The sequence below is a fragment of the Equus przewalskii genome, chromosome 8, assembly GCF_037783145.1.
Source record: "Equus przewalskii isolate Varuska chromosome 8, EquPr2, whole genome shotgun sequence".
Classification (NCBI taxonomy): Eukaryota; Metazoa; Chordata; class Mammalia; order Perissodactyla; family Equidae; genus Equus; species Equus przewalskii.
In genome coordinates, this window is record NC_091838.1 from 44,113,635 (window position 1) to 44,131,237 (window position 17,603).

The window sequence follows — 17,603 nt, forward strand, 5'->3', positions numbered from 1 at the left end:
CAGACTATGGCCTTTTCCAAAAATGATAATAATCTTCTTTCTTCCACTAATTTCGTAAAAAGAAATCACATATTGAAGAACTAATTAATAACAAGCTTCACCTTATATAAAATCGTAAGCACCACTAATGCAATTAGTTCTTACTGTATCTTACCCCATTTTTTGTAATGATTTGTGAACCCGTAAAGTGGGATATTACCGTGTTAGCTCTATTTTCCTCCATAGAGATCGAAAATAATGACTTCTTAAATGCAAATTATTCATTCTGTGCTGTTTCGTAATGATCATCTCCAGCACCTCAGGCTTATTTTATAACAGGATTTTAGATGACTGTTCAGTGCAGTTCTTTCAATAAAACTTTTAAAATATGTCTTAAAGTTTGTTTTTCAAAGACGAGGCATCTAAGAGACAGGGAATAGAATACTTTGGGGATGTCATATTACCAGTATGTGAGAAGCAGTGCTGGGTCATATCACATGCTGCAGAGACACAGCAAGAATTTAGGATTGTGAAGGATTAGGTACATTGCACTGAAGTCTAACACAAGTGGGGATTTGTCAAATAGTTCTTTTGCTAAATAGCAACTAGGCCAACTCACCGTTGCATCATAGCACTTGAATCTCCTGTCCTATCACTGTCAGTAACAATAAAGCCAGATGCTATCGAATCATTTTCCCCCAAGATTTGAAAAAGCTCATTTTGCCACATTTTAGAATAAGTGTTTTTATAAATTAATTGCTTTGGCGTATGTCTTATAAGTTTGTTCAGCCAAAGTAGGGCAAGGAGAACCTTTGCTTAGCTCAGAGTATAATAATTACTGAGGGACCTCATATTTACTCTGCTTTCAGAGGTTGGTAAACTTGGAAACATTGAATGGCCTTAGTTTTAAAAACTGAAGCTATGGATTTAAAAACACCAAAACCTACTAATCATATCCATAGGAGCCAACCCTCTCCTTAAGAGGGACCTGGCAATAAGACAGTGGACTCAGCCTCTCCTGTTGCACTGGTCCAACCACATCATGACTTGCCTAGAAGAGATTGACTTCCTGAGCTTGCTGTCCCTAAGTGCTTATCAACTTGTCTATGCTACGTTTCTCCTTGATGTGGCACTAAGGAGATGGACAAGGGCAGGGAAAGGGACAGGTTTTTTATTTATTCATTGTTATCTACTTGTTAATAATGATTTTTATTTCAATTCCCTTAGTGGCTTTGGAGTTCCAGTTTGTCATCATATCATTGAGCTTTCTGTGTCACTCCCCTCATGGGGACCTGCAGGCCTTCCCTATTCTTTCCCTTTAGACCATATAAGTCCCATTAGAAACGTTTCCTGATATTGCTGATTCAGTTGTCTTGGTCCTGTTTCCTTTATCTACATCATGTTCTTTCTCTCTCAATAACAGAAGGTCCGGATGTCCTTGTTCCCTGACACCAGCTATATTAAGTGATTGTCCGAAGTGGCTGTGTACTGGGGTTAAACCAGCCCCAGAGGTGAACACCATCTTAAGTGGCACCTCTCTCTAAAGAGGTCTGGTTAAAAGTGATCTTAACATTTCTCTTCCCCACTTCTATTTGAATCATATTTTTTATTGGATTTAAATGTCTCTTTTGGTATCCTTTCTTATACTTATTTCTGGTGTTTTATGTCCCTAATAAGATTATAAACTTACTGAAGGGGGAAATGTGCCATTTATTTCTTTGGGGTCTTCTGTAGTAAAAAGACAATGGGTGACTTCAATATTTATTTGCTTTAGATGATGCTTTACCTCAGAGAGATTACATGCCTTGGAATTGCTGCCTGGTGTTTAGCATTTTAGATACTTATTTGTGATATAATCCCTGTAGGCCCAGATTTCTCTAGGGAAGTTAGCAGTTTTTTCAGTCTAACGAATCCAGAAACGGGGACTCGTCCAGTCAGCTGGGACTGCTTCATGAAGTCAGCCGGGACCGCTTCCTGAGCCCTCAGCCCTGGCATCCCATTTAATTCAGTTCGACAGTCCAACAGTCCATGTTCTACCCCAGCCCCTGCCAACATAGAGTTCCTCTGGTTTATGTCTTCCCCAGGTCTGATTGGGCCTTTATAGCTTTCAGAGCTGTTCTCCTTAGCTCAGTAAACCCCCAGCCCTTTGGGATAGCATGTTCCCAGGCCTTGACTACATCTCCCTCGAGTTCATCTTCCACACTGCTGCCCTCGTGGCCTTTTAAAGACAAAATCATGATCCCAGCTGTCCCCTGCTTACATTCTATCACTGGATTCCCTTCACCTGTAGGAAAGTGCTAGCTGGACCCCAAGGTCTTTCATTATAGGGTAGGTCTGCATCTCCCGACACACCCTTCTCCCCACCTGTACACAATACACACAGCAGGCCCGGAAAGCTCCCTGCCCCACACCCAGTGCCAGGCTGGTAGCTGCCTCTGACTGGAGAGGACCTCCCGGGGTCTCCTGCCTACCCAGGAGCCCGTGGCATCCTTTACAATCCACTTGGATGGTACCCTTCCCAGATACCTTTCTTGGTTGTTCCAGGAAGCACAGAGGAAGAAATGTTTATATACTTCGAAACACCTTTTATTATTGCATGTGTTATATTGTAATATTTGTTTCTGTATAAATTTCTTGAGGCTAAATATCTCAGTCATCTTAGGGTATGCATCCAGTAAATGCTAAATGAATCGAATACAAGAAAGCATTTATCCAATAAGAACTTTTCAAAAATACCACTCCTTCTTAGTTGATAGCTCAGTTATAATTCTCGCCAAGGATCATAACTTTCTATAAAATGAAATGAATGTAGTGTGCAAAGACAATACCAAAGCTAGTCAACATCAATCTACCTTGTAACCCAGGACTAAGTTTTCCACTGGGAGAGAGGATCCTTAACAGCAACCAGCCCTATAAACATGACCATACCTCTTGTCTCAATTTCAGGGACTCATATTAAAGGGAAGGGAAAGGGGCTGGCCTGGAGGCACAGCAGTTAAGTTTGCACGTTCCACTTCCGCAGCCCAGGGTTCTCCCGTTCAGATCCCGGGTTCAGACATGGCACCGCTTGGCACGCCCTGCTGTGGTAGGCGTCCCACATATAAAGTAGAGGAAGATAGGCACGGATGTGAGCTCAGGGCCAGGCTTCCTCAGCAAAAAGAGGACTGGCGGTAGTTAGCTCAGGGCTAATCTTCCTCAAAAAATAAAAAATAAAGGGAAGGGAAGGAGAATGGGGGGAGGGGGAGGAGGCAAATCAACAGAGCAGCTTTAGGAGTCATGATCAAGGCTGGACATTCTTGTCTGGCCCCAGGGAAACAGGCTTGTCTGAAGATGGTATGTAAGTGAATGGAGTTTGCATCGGTCTGAAATTGTCCTGCCCACTGCCAATAGTCAGACATTAAACTGACACAGAATCTGAGTCCAAACCTTTTTCTGAGTGTAAACGTTTTTTAACTCAGTGTTTTCCTTACCATTTTCCTGCTTTTAGGACATTCTCTCGTCTCTAGGTAGTTCCCTATACTGGTTGCAACAATGTTTGACTGATGGACTTGAAGTGTTTGAATATTTGATTGGTCACTTAGTCTCAGGACAGGAAAGGCACTGTCAGTGGACCCTGTGGGCTCAGGCCATGATTCCCCCTCAAGTTACCTGGGTCACTGGGCCCACTCAGCCATAGTGTCTCGCCCTTTCTGGCACCCCGCTATCCTGAGAATGCCTGTCGTGTGCCAAGCATTGTGCTGGCGCCAGGGATACCTGGGAGGAATGAGATGGCACGTGTGCCCTCTGGAGCATAAATTAGAATTTTATTGTATTCTGTCCATTTGGTGTTTTCACTGTGTGTGGTCAGGGCTACCCCAGCACACTTTTGGAGCACCTCCTAAATTTAGCAGAGAGGGGAGGGGACTTGCCTCCCTAAGCTTGTCTATTTGTATCATATTGGTAAATGTAGCAGTCTTGACCTAGAGCCAGCATTCCAGAAGCCTTGGCACCTCCTTCCACTCTGCCTCTATTTGTGTGTGACTGTGGGCAAGATAAAGCAAGACCTTTATTTTCCTCATCCTTCAAGTAAAGATAATACCCCCCTACACACACACAGAATTGTGGAGTTAAATAAAATGCCAGCTATGAAAGTTCTTTGGAAAGTTTAAAGCACCAGAGACTGAGACCTTTGTTGTTAGGAACTGCTGTCGACCCAGGAAGGAAGTAGGGAACTGTTACGGCATTGCAGTTGAAAGCTTGAAGGCCTTTTATTTTTTGTTGCTGCAAAGCAAAATGTCTTAGTTGAGCAAGAATCCTGAGACCAGGAAAAGTCAAGATAGGGATTAGGCAGTCTTGACCTCAAGTTATGATCTTCCCTGGGAAGCAGGAACCGGACTGCCCCCTCACAAGGCCTTCAGGAGACAGTAATGACCTTGTGAACAGGGGCCAGTCATGTGTGAACCGTTGAGTGACGCTTTTTTTTTGGTTTGTCAGGTTAATTAGAGACAGTGCCAGCAAATAAAAAACTTTTCTCGCAGGCCAAAGCTTTACTAAGATAATTTAGTTTTATGTCTCATTGTCCATTTCAACATGGTTCTCTCAAGAATAGGGACCATGTATATTTGTCTTTGTCTTTTCAGCTCCCAGCATAGTACCTACCCCAATGACAAGCGTTAGCTAGAGGAAGGGATGAGGGGACATAAATGAAGAGCAGAGCGCTTAAACATTGTGAACTAATACCTTCCTCTGCGCCAGGCACTATTCTAAGTTCTTTACATGAGTTAAGTTATTTTATCTTCACAACAATCCAGGCAGGTGGAACTATTGTTATCCTTGTAGTGGGGAGGAAATCAGGGCACAGAGAGATTAAGTAATCTACCCAAGGTCACACAAGATGATAGGTGTTGAAGCCAGAACTCCAGCCCAGGTGGTCTGACCCCATGCCTGTATTCCTAGTCACTGTACCAAACGGCCTCCTAAAGGGAAGAGAACTTAGACTTTGAAGGAAGGCCCCATCAGTAAAATGCAGATTATGGTCGTTTCTACCTTTTATGGTGTTATGAGGATTAAGAAAGCTAACGTGCGGAGCCACCAGCATTCTGAGTGAGGCACAGGTATAGTGGACGTCCAGAGACTAGTTTTTATCACCTAATTTGGGGTCGCTGGAGTCAGTAGTATGGTCTTGTGTCCTTTGCAGCCACATTGCTTTTCATGATTAACAGTGGAAAATTTCTGTATACCTCAGTGTATGGTTAAGTCTGTGGATTGTTTGTGAGTTTAGAGAGGGCAGACGCACACCAGGCCTTAAAGAATGGCCCTGTGTGCCCCTGTTGTTGTGAGAGGGGGCAGGGTGTCAAGAGAGGGGTTGGGCAACCTCCTGTGTCTTCAGTTCTTTCTGGGCGACCAGCTCTGGTGAGGCAGTCTTCTAGGCGCAGGGGCTCACCCTCTCCACTCTCAAGGGGTGCAGAGTGTGAGGCTGGGGGACCCATCTGATAGGACTCAAATTCCTTCTTAAGTCACCTGCCTGCCCTGTAGTCTTTGATCACAGAAGTTTGATCTTCCTGTACTGTGTATTTTCAGTTTATCTAATCACCTCACTGTCCATTTTTGATACATTTTTTTTCTAAACAAATATAAAACTGCCAACTTTTCAGACCCACTGCTATTTTATTCCGGTTTAATTGGCCGGTTTTTCCTCCTAAAACTAGGCCATCCATTTGATTCTGTCTTTCTAAGAAAGTTGCTTAAAATTTACAAAATTGCGGTTTCATTGGTTTCATATCCTTATTTATTACTAATCTCAAGTTCTTATAAATTTAATGTTGATGTATGTTTTCAAGCATTTTGACTAGTAGGTGATTTTAAATAGAGACTGATTTGCTGGTTTACTATAGCCACTTAATTAAAATTTTAATTAATTAACTTTTTTTGAAAAGAATAACATATCTACATTGCTTCAGATCCAAGATATACAAACGGTTTGTGGAGAAAAGGCTCTGTCCCACCGCTCTTTTCTCCTCTTTGGAGAAAACCAGTGTCCCCATTTCTTGGGTGGGTTTTAGAGCCATGCTACACAGCCATCAGTATAAGTTCCAAGTTATGTAACCACACACACATGCCCCCTTTTTTGCACAAATAGTTGCTTACTATACCCACTGTCATACAACTTGTTTTATTTTACTTCATGATAACTCTTAAATTATTCTGTATCAGTTAGCTCATAAAAACCTTCTTTATTCTTTTTATGGGCTGAGACGGGACCGTAATTTATTTAATCAGTCCCCTTTCCCTGGACATTTAGCTTATTTCCAGTCTTTTGCTAATACATATAATGCGACAGTGAACAACCTTGGACATGCCTTTTTTGCATAGGGGGATATATCTGTGGGATAAGTTCCCATACATGGAATTGCTGAGTGACAGGGTATATGCATTTGTAAATTTAATATGTTGTCAAATTGCCCTCTGTAAAAGTGGTTTAAATATATACTACCACCAGCAGTATGTGAGAGTGCCTTTTTATCTGTTTCTTCATATCCTCACCAGCTTAGTCATTGTATTTTTACCTTTGTCCATAAGGCAGATGCAGAATGATCTCTCAGTGTTAACTTGTCCACTTCTTACCACTAGCAAGGTTGAGCATCTTTTCACTTGCCTGAGAAACATTGGATTTCTCATTCTGTGAACTGTCTCTTCATATCCTTTGCCCGTTTTTCTATTTGATTTTCTTTGTCCATTTGTTGTTCTTTCTAATTGACTCTGGTGGGGGAGAGGCAGTACTTCGTATATTAGGGAAAGTAACCCTTTGCCTTGATATGAGCTGCAAATATTTTTTCCAGGTTTATCACTTTTCCTTTGATTTTGTTACTGACTTCTTTGCTTTGCAGATATATCATTCTTTTCCTTTATGACTTCTGGGTTTTGTGTCATACTTTAGAAAGGTCTTCCCCACTCTGAGATTGTTCTGTTATATTCTTGGTTTTCTCCCATCATTTCTTTTAGAGTTTTTTCTTTTAACTTTTAATTCTTTGAATCATCCAGGATATATTTTGGTATAGAGTATGAGTTATGGAATCAGCCTTCTTTTCCCAGGCAACAGTCATTCATTTCGGCCTTTGCTTTTATTTTGTAACTTAGAAATTATGTGCCATGTCAAATTCTGTTACACCATCACTGCGCACCTAATGTGAGTCCGATTGATTTAGGATGGCAGATAATCTTTCCCCCAGCTTGGCATGGGGAAAGATCATCATCTTCAGAGGGTAGCAGACCTGGTTTTGAATGCTGACTCTGCAACTTCACGCCAGTGCAACTTTGGGCAAGTTACATAACCTTTCTGAGCCTTTGTTACCTCGTTTGTAAAATGTGGTTGATAATACCCCATTTTGCAAATGCATTGTGACAAATAAAGATAATGTTTATAAATTGCCTGTTCAGTGCCTGGCACACAGTAGCTACTTGATAAACAGGGGTATTATTATTGTCATCACCATTACCCATATCAATAGTGTGATGTTGGCCTGAGTGAGGACATTACGTGCCACCCCTCTCTTGTGTAGCCACTCTTCAGCAGAAGCTGGTGTTCCTGGAAATTGGATATGGGGCTTCCCTGCCTAAGCCAAGGGCATCGCAAGTTTCCTGGTAATGATCAGGCTGGTGTTTTTAGGGCTGTATTCATAACTTCTGGGCAGATGGTAAATTACTAGGCTGTCCATTAAAATAAGATTGCACTGGGGCTGGCCCCGTGGCCGAGTGGTTAAGTTCGCGCGCTCCGCTGCAGGCGGCCCAGTGTTTTGTTGGTTCGAATCCTGGGCGAGGACATGGCACTGCTCATCAAACCACGCTGAGGCAGCGTCCCACATGCCACAACTAGAATGACCCACAATGAAGAATATACAACTATGTACTGGGGGGCCTTGGAGAGAAAAAGGAAAAAAAAATCAAATAAAAAAAAATAATAAGATTGCTCTTTGCTATATGAGGAAGTCTGTCTGATTCTGTAGTTTGGTTTTGTAATCAGATCCATGAAGTTAACAGTCAAGCATTATTTGTCCAGCCTTAGTGTTAATGCTGTTTGTCCGTGTGATGATCTAAGAAACATTTAAGATCTATGTGATCTCTTACTTCAGAACCTATGTTCAATCCTGGCATAAGTCTGGAAATTATTTAAATAGGTGCAGAAACTTAGCAGCCTCAACAGAAGTTGATATCTGAAGTAACTTCTCTCTTTAAACCGACACCCCAGGACCTAGTCCTTAACTAGGTAATTCGTTATTGCTTCCTTCTCCACCTCTTCATGTGTTCTGACACTCTAGATTTTTTTTTCTATGCAGACTTGGTTTCCTTCTAAGATTTTTTTGACCTCTTTCTTTTCCTTCTGCAGTGTTTAATCTTAATTTAATATTTGTCTTTTGAAAGCTCTTTCAATGCGGTCCTTCCCCAGATAAACTGAACTTTTTAAAGTCACTTTTAAATGTATTGCTAATAGTCACATGATCTCTAAAATATCTCCTTCCATTCTGTTCCATCTCTTATTTTTTGTCTGCTCATCCTACATCTTTTTAAACTGAAACACTACACTTCTCTCTCCCAAGCTTCTCAATAATTATCAATAATTCAGAAAAATCTTACTGTCTTATATTCTGTTTTCCCACTTTCGTTTGCTTTTCTTGAGCCCCAAATATGTTTCTAGACTCTTCTTCTTTTTTTGTTTTTGTTAACTGTGAAAATCTAATTCTTCTCCACCATCAATGTTAAGAAAATTTCCATTTGGGAAATTTTACTTGGTTTTACGCAATAAATTTTCTCCCTAATGAATAGGGAGTCCACAGATCAATAATCAATAATCAGTCCACAGATATCTATTGAGTGCCTACTACGTGCCAGGCTCTGAGTGAATAATTCCCTGCCTTCAGGAGTTTACTTTCTGTGGGGAAGACAGACAACATATAAACCAATAAATGGAATTATTTTGGTTACTGAGGAGATAAATAGAGTAATACATTAGAAATGAGCAGACACGAGAGGGGGGAAGCTCATCTGCTGTGTTCATAGTTCTTTTGCTTTTGGTCTGATTTTAAATCTTGTTGATTTCAAATTGTTTGGATAGATACCCAATAGTGGGATAACTGAGTCATATAGTATTTCTATTTTTAGTTTTTTGAGGAATCTCCATATTGTTTTCCATAGTGACTGCACCAGTTTGCACTCCCACCAGCAGTGTGTGAGGGTTTCCTTCTGTCCATACCCTCTCCAACATTTGTTATTTTTAGTCTTAGTGATTATAGCCATTTTAACAGGCGTAAGGTGGTATCTTAGTGTAGTTTTGATTTGCATTTCCCTGATGATTAGTGATGTTGAACATCTTTTCGTGTGTTTATTGGCCATCTGTATATCTTCTTTGGAAAAATGTCTGTTCATGTCCTCTGCCCATTTTTTGATCTGATTGTTTTTTTATTGTTCAGTTGTGTGAGTTCCTTATATATTATGGAGATTAACCTCTTGTCAGATGTATGATTTGCAAATACTGTCTCCCAATTGGTGGGTTGTCTGTCTGTTTTGATTCTAGTTTCTTTTGCCTTGCAGAAGCTCTTTAGTCTGTGAAGTCCCACTTGTTTATTTTTTCTTTTGTTTCCCTTGTCTGAGAAAACATGGTATTCGAAAAGATCCTTTTCAGTTCGATGTCAACGAGTGTACTACCTATATTATCTTCCAGGAGTTTTATGTTTTCAGGACTTATCTTCAAGTCTTTGATCCATTTTATTTTTGTGTATGACGTGAGATAATGGTCTACCTTCATTCATTGCACATGGTTGTCCAGTTTTCCCAACACTATTTATTAAAGAGACTATCTTTTCTCCGTTGTATGTTCTTAGCATCTTTGTCAAAGATTAGCTGTCCCTAGATGTACTGTTTTATTGCTGGGCTTTCAGTTCTGTTCCATTGATCTGTGTGCCTGTTTTTATACCAGTACCATGCTGTTTTGATTACTATGGTTTTGTAGTACATTTTGAAGTCAGGGATTGTAATGCCTCCAACTTTGTTCTTTTTTCTCAGGATTGCCTTAGCAATTCAGGGTCTTTGGTTGCCCCGTATGAATTTTAGGATTCTTTCTTCTATTTCCATGAAGAATGTCATTGGGATTCTGATTGGGATTGCATTGAATCTGTGGATTGCTTGGGGTAGTACGGACATATTAACTATGTTTATTCTTCCAATCCATATGCATGGAATCTCTTTCCATCTCTTTATGTCATTATCAATTTCTTTCAGTAATGTCTTATAGTTTTCATTGTATAAGTCCTTCACCTCCTGAGTTAAATTCATTCCTCGGTACTTTATTCTTTTACTTGTGATTGTAAATGGAATTGTATTCTTGAGTTCTCTTTCTGTAAGTTCGTTATTGGAGTATAGAAAAGCAACTGATTTTTGTAAGTTGATTTTGTACACTGCAACTTTACTGTTGTTGTTAATTATTTCTATTAGTTTTCCGATGGATTCTTTGGGGTTTTCTGTATATAAGATTGTGTCATCTGCAAACAGCGTTGATTTTTGTTTTAACATTTTTTACTGATGCTTTCTTATTACCCATCATTTATCCCTTAGATAGCCAACTGCAGACTTTTAAGAATTGATTATATAATCTCATTGTATGTAATCTCATTGTATTACACCCTTCTTCTTTATAATCTCATGCTTTCTTTCTGATTCTTGAAAAATTTCTTTTGCCACAGTCTATATCATGAAGGTCATCTTTAGTTATTCTTAAAACTGGGAGGCATTTCTTCAAAATAAGCCTTACCCCTTGACATCCTGGGTAATTTTTTTAAAAAGAACCGTGGTTCTCAAATGCTTGTCTGAGTAAAATGTGTCTTGGTGTATAAGGTTGCCAATTGTCTTTCTTCTAAGAACTGGATTTTATATGAGAAAGTATTATTTTAGGAAATGATAGTGAATAGTAAGTAGTGTGTGTAATGACTTTGCTCAGCAGAATAAAGTTAGCAGACCCCCAGTTTTTAGAACATGGAACTCTTACTCCTTCTAGGTTGACTACTTAGATCTGAAAATACATCGAATACTCAATGTTCTTTTTCTGTTTGCAGGGATGACTCTGTCCCAGAAGACAACATCTGGAGGGGTATCCTCTCTGTTATTTTCTTCTTTCTTATCATCAGTGTATTAGCTTTCCCCAATGGTAAGTGATATAATGCTTTATCACATTTCTCCTGTGCATTGTGCCCTTTGGTATTTTTGAGATGCGTGTCATCTAGAAGGTAAAACTAGAAGGTAGAATAAGAAAGGAATTTGCATTTTGTGTGGGGGTTAGGGGTACAGGCCCTGGAGGCACATGGCCCGTTCTGTCACATCCTGGCTCAGTGGCCTGGGGAGGCCCACTCACCTCTGCACGAGTGCTTCCGTTTCTCCATATAAAATGTAGAGAACAGGTAGGTACTGTTGTAAGGGTTAACTGAATAAATACATGTTAAATTCTCTGAATAGTAGCTGACAAATCTAAGCTCTCAAGAAATGTCAGCTGCTGTTCTTCTTGTTGCTATTTTTGTTATTATCAGCTGAGTCATAAAATACAATTATTGCTCAGTTACTCCTTTTTGCTAAGGACAGGGTCAATGCTGTCATGAGTATTACTCAATAATTTATTGTCTGAGGTGATCTTTTATCACCGTAAACTTTGCTGATTATGTGTTTGGGAAATGAGTTTTCATTATCAGGTAAAAAAGACCAGTATTGCCGTGAGTTTACCTCCCATTGTAATTATAGAGTGAGGTAAAACCTTTGTTTGGAAAACTGGTTTGATATTCTGCCATACTTAAGATTCATCCCTTTCCTCTAAATTGTCCCTTACAAGTTGCTTTCTTGTTTCTTATTCCCCTTAAGTACCTTCTCCCTAGAATATTCTCTACTTGTTCTCTGTAACCATTTCTAAATACTCACTTTTTGTATCCTATTTCTTTTATACTTAAGATATTTTGAAATTGTTTCAGTCTTATTATGCTCCGTGGGCCCAGCTCAGGTTTTAAATATCATGCTTTAAGATGTATTTTTCTCTGTCCTTTCATCTATTCACTAAATGTAATCTGTAAGATAAAAAGCTCATTATGAATGTTATTGATTGCTACCTGAAAATGTACCATGGTAATAGGATTCTAATACCAATTCCAGTGTATGTGTATTGGAGATGGGGGGGGTCCCCCACTAACAAGCAACTCTCAGACAGCAACTCAACTCTGACACTATCTACCTGGAGATAGCATCAGATCCCACAGGTGAAGGGCTCAGTCCCACAAGACTGCCCTCCACTTCAGATGCCAGTCGCAAGTCCAGGTTGTTACCTCTACTTCTGACCAAATGACTGTAAATCAGGGGTTCCCATAACCCCCACCTTGGGTTTAATTAATTTTCTAAAGCAGCTCACAGAACTCAGGAACCAGCTTAGTCACTGGATTACCGTACTGGGTTATTACAAGGGGTATTAGTCAACAGCCAGATGAAGACATGCGTAGGGCAAAGCATGTGGGAAGGGATGAGACGCTCCCTTGTCCTCTCGAGGCACCCCACTCCTCCGGCACCTGCATGTGTTCCCCACTCAGAAGCTCTCCGAAATCTGTCCCTTTGGGTACTTATGATGGAGGCTTCATTACATAGGCATGATTGATTAAATTATTGGCCACTGGGGATTGAATTCAATCTCCAGCCCCTCTCTCCTCCCAGGACGTCTGGGAATGGGACTCAATGCTCCAAGATCCAATCAGTGGTTCTCTCCACTGGCAGCTAGCCTCCGTGCAAGCTTAGGTGCCTTCCAAAGGTCACATCATTAACATAACAAAAGATACCTTTATCACTCATCACTTAGGAAAGTCCAGGAGTTTTAGGAGCTCTGTGCCAGAAACAGGGATGAAGACCAAATGTATATTTCTTATTATAAATCACAATATCACACATGGCAAGGCCTTCAGGCTTTCCAAGATGGTGGCAGTGGAATTTTGTTCTGTATTTTTGTTTATCTTATGTAGTGCTGTATGTTTATGCTGGTAGCATAATAGTCCAGCCAGTAAAACTCTGACTCCTTCAGGAAATGAATTGTTCTAGATAACCAAGTTATTGGGGAGCTGAGTTTAACTCTCCAATCACTCAAGCTTTTAGATGAAATTTTTTTTTTTAGTGAAAACCTTTCAAGATATGAAAATCCACTGTCTTAGTGCAGGCTGTGGTAACAGATTATCTGAGACTGGGTGGCTTAAACAACAGAAGATTTGTACTGAGGCAGAATTCCTCTCCGGCTGTGAACCTGTGCAACCAAAGGAGTTATGTGCTTTGAAAATACAATAGTGGGACGGGCACAGGATTCCCATTCCAAAGGGAAAAATAGGAGAGAAGGAAGGAGTGATGGGATTCAAGTCCAAAACCTAGGAGGGTAAACTCTATGGCATCTTAAGGCTCAAGAATAATCCTCTTTGGCTTAATGCTCTGTCTTCCAGACCCACTGGGGCGGTGGTCTGCCGCCACAGCCCTGCCTGGCACAGCTACCCCTTTGTGGCTCCGCTGGGCGTCGGTGTTGCCCTTTGAAACTGAGATGGAGGCAGCCGTCCCTCACCCTCCCGCCGTGGCCCCTGCACTCTGGGCCTGTGGTGGAAGTGGTAGCCTGGATGATCCCTGAATTGCCTTTAGGGATCTTTTTCCCCTGTCTTAAAGAAGAGCAGATGTTCACAACCAAGTAGCTCTATGGTCCGGTCCTGTAGGGTCTAAGAAATCCAACAGTCTTCACGTTAGAGTTTAGTATTTCAACATATGAATTTTAAGGGGATACAAACATTCAGTCCATAACACTGGCATACCTTATACAGATAGGACAAACATAGTTTGGCCTTTCCATGATAACTGAGAGTTCTGCTAATGTGCAATTATTCGGGTATGAAGACAAGATGTACATTATATGGGTAGGTCATGGAATGAAGGGGTATTGATCCTGCTATGGAATTCACTTTCTAGGAAAGGTCCCCATGTCAAACAGCTTTTTGGCTATTTCAAACTTTCTTTTCCCTTCCACCTCCAACACACAGAATCTCAGAATTTTAGGTTTAGAGGAGAGCTTGGACATTATGCAGCCCATCCTCTCTTTCAAGGGTGCCATGTTGTAGTACAGGGTAAGTGGCCACTTGCAGCATCAAGCATTTCACACACACTGGAACCACCAGAGACTGTGGGTGGTCCTCCTGAGCTCTGAAATCTGGCCTTTTCATATAAAGGTGGCGTAAGAATACAGCCCAAAGCAAGGAGATGGTGAGCTCCAAAGCTGCAAGGGAAGGTGAGTAGGTGACAGTTCAGATGGCGGTGACTGCACCCTCCCCTCAGCCATTCTGCCTTCTGTATCTGTGAAGAGCTGCCGCTTACCTCCCTGTCATCAGTTGGTGCCGTGGCCATTAGAGATCTGCGCCCTCTATTTCTATTTCTTTCTTATCTTATCTATCCCATCCTACGTTGTTTTTTTGGTCTGTTTATTTGTTTTGAGGTTTGTTTTTTTTTTTATCACAGCAGAGTATGTGCTCAGGAAACATTAATCCAAAGGTATCAAGTCTGTTGTTTAAGTCCTCAGTTTTCCTTGGCTGTATCTTAATTTGTTGCTTAGGTTAACTCTTCACGGCTTTGTAGGTTTCTTTCTTGCTTTTTTGTTTTTTAATTTGCTATTTTTGAGTCCAGAGCCCTTTTGGCAGCCTCAGGATTCTCAAAGATTAGTCTCTCAAGAGCCATGATTTTACAGCCATCCTTTCAATGAAGGTTTAGCAGGAGCCAGGTTTTGAGGCTTCACTAACAGATGTTTCTCTTAGGGTACCCAAGGCCCTGAAGGTTGGGGGATTAAATTTATTGTATGAAACATTTTGTGTGATTTCTGCTGGTTTTTCCTCCATTCTCTAATGATGTCCTCTAATCTTCAGAGTCCACTTAACCCGCTCAGCCTCTCATTCTGGGACTGTGCTGTTGTTTTCCTTTTGGAAAGATAAAGGTTAAGTTTGCTTCATGCTTTTCTGATCCGGGCTGTGTGGACTTTGTGATGCATACAAAGGGGGAAGGATCTAGAGGGCTCCTCAAGTAGAGTCTGCTTGGTTTACAGCTGAGGAAGCTGAGCCCCTGGTCATCATTCATCCACCAGAGGTCATCCGGCTCCCTGATGTCAGCCTGTGGTAGAGCCCCGGCTCCTGGGTGTTGCTCTGGTCATTTCTCACATTAGGTCCGCTGTGAGGTGTTTTATCTCTGTCTTCCCATGAGTTTCTGTCTCCTTCTTCTTCTCCTCCTCTCTGTCAGTCTCCGGCTTTTCTTTTTTCCAGGAGCACAACCTTAGGGTCTTGGTTGGCCTGTACCCAGTGTGCTTTAGATCCTGTGGAAGGCGCGTGGTGGTTGTGCCCATGCTCCTCTACTGCCCAAATGTCATCCATGACCAGCAGGAGGTAGCAGATTGATCTGAATTTTCCTACTTTCTCCTCTTTCTACTCTTTGCCTGCTTTATCCTTCCCCCACCATGTGTGTGTGTGTTCACACACAAACACCGCTCATCTGTAGGCAGAACTTACCAAAAACAAGGCTTCAGATAGATATAGACAAGGACAATGGCTTCGGTAGTCTATGTCAGAAGGATTAAGATGTTAGGGAAGTGAGTCCTTGGAGGGATTATCTTGAAGCCACGTGTACAGAGCAAATACATTGTGTCTACCTTGTTTTCTAAAGGTCCATTTATTTACATTTTACATAAGATTAGTGAAACTGCAAGTTGGCCACATTAAAGAATGTTATTATCGAATATTTTAAAATTAAGAGTGTCCTTGGGAGATGCTATAGAGATGATGGGGGAGCTGGCAGAGCCACTGGGAAAGGGTGCTGCTGAGCTGTGTGTCTGTTCCCTCCCAGAGCCAGCTTTTAGACTTAAGGCCTCTCCAGGAGCCACAATGCTGGGTGGCCGCTTCTCTGAGTGCATATGCATGCCTCTTCTTGCTCCAGTCCTGTCACCTTATTTTCTATTCTCCCCACCCTTGGCACATATTGTCAAATTAAGTAATGAAAATGAATGGGAGAAACAGAGCCCAAAATTTGTCTTCTCCTTGAAAGGCAGTTTTGGGGCACTGCCTTCAGTGGATGGCATTCCCAGAATGGTTCTATTTTGGCAACTTCAAATGCATTTATCCTTGCCCTAGTAAAGACTGCCCTGCGTGTTTGAGTAGCCGCCTAAACTTGACTGCATCCGTCTGTCTCGTGTGTGTGTGAATTGACGTGTGCTGTCTGTGTGGTAGAAGTGGTCAAGTATGACAGAAGAGAGCCCTGTGGTTCTTTTTACAGAGTCTAAATAACAAAGAAAGCCCTTGACTTTCTCCATAGGGTTTTATACCAGTCAGGATGCTTTTGGCCACAAGTAATAGGAAATCCATTTTAAAATAGCTTAAAGAATAAGGAAAATGTTTACTTTCTTGTGTTACAAGAAGTTCTGAGATAAATTGGTTCCAGGTTTGGCTAATTCAGCAGCTTAGAGACATGTGAAGACCCAATTTCTTTACCTTTTTCTGCTCCACCAGTTTCACATGTTGGTCCTGGCCTATGCTTCACCACCCTAATGATCTTGAGGCAGCTTACTACAGCACCAGACGTATGGTCATAGACAATGTCTAGCAGAAGAAAAAATCATTTCTTCCTGTGTATCTTTTTAAGAGTCAAGAAGCATTTTCTGGAAACCCTCCAGCACATTTGCCCTCGGTTCTCTTTGTCTAGATTAGGCCACGTGTCTTTTCTCCAACCAGACCTGAGGACAGGATTTACAGTGCTCAGAGGAGTAGGCACAGTAGATCTTAATAGATCTTCATTGACTGCAAGAATAAAAGAAGAAGGAAAGAATAAAAGAAGAATTACCTCCATTGGCTTAGGATTTACCCCTGAGTTATACGGGAGAGGTTGTGGGACACTCAAGCAAAATTTCATTTGACAATAAATGGGTTGAGTAACAGGGTGAAGTTCTAGAGTTCTTCCTGAGTCCTATAAACAGACATGGAGGGAGAGACGGTGAGGTGAGGCTGGGGAAGGAAAGGGTCTGATAACTGCTTCACTCTTCTTCTCTCTTGCCATCTTCTCCTCTTCTACTGTCTTTTGATTCCCTTAAAAAAGTTTTTTTTAGTTATTTTATTGAGATCCTAATGGTTTATAACACCATGAAATTTCTGGCGTATGTCATTATTTATCAGTTTGTATATAGACTGCATCATCCTCACAACTAATAGTCTAATTTTTATCTGTCACCATATATATATGCCCCCTACCCCTTTTGCCCACCCCCTAACCCCCTTCTCTTCTAGTAACCACTGATCTGTTCTCTTTATCCATGTGTTTGTTTATCTTCCACATGTGAGTGAAATCATAGTGTTTGTCTTTCTCTCTCTGGCTTATTTCACTTAACATAATATCCTCAAGGTCCCTCCATGTTGTTGCAAAGGGGACAATTTTGTCTTTTTATGCCTGAGTAGTATTCCATTGTGTGTGTGTATATATATATGTATACACCACATCTTCTTTGTCCACTCCTCAGTTGATGGGTAGTTGGGTTGCTTCCACATCATGGCTATTATGAATAATGCTGCAATGAACATAGGGGT

The 17,603-nt window shown here is 41.2% G+C and overlaps 1 protein-coding gene across 4 annotated transcripts in view; it reads left to right on the forward strand.

Moving 5' to 3' along the window:
* Positions 1–17,603, forward strand: part of PTDSS1 (phosphatidylserine synthase 1) — a 66,819-nt gene that overhangs the window by 3,332 nt on the left and 45,884 nt on the right. For 3 of the 4 annotated variants that reach the window (XR_545919.2, XM_008526470.2, XM_070631786.1), the window contains exon 2: positions 11,061–11,152. Coding sequence is in view for 3 of the 4 variants with exons in the window: in XM_008526470.2 (XP_008524692.1) it covers positions 11,061–11,152 (92 nt within the window). In the remaining variant the exon portion in view is untranslated. Of the gene's footprint in view, positions 1–11,060; positions 11,153–14,227; positions 14,282–17,603 lie in introns of those variants that run through there. The other variant, XM_008526473.2, reaches the window with a different exon arrangement.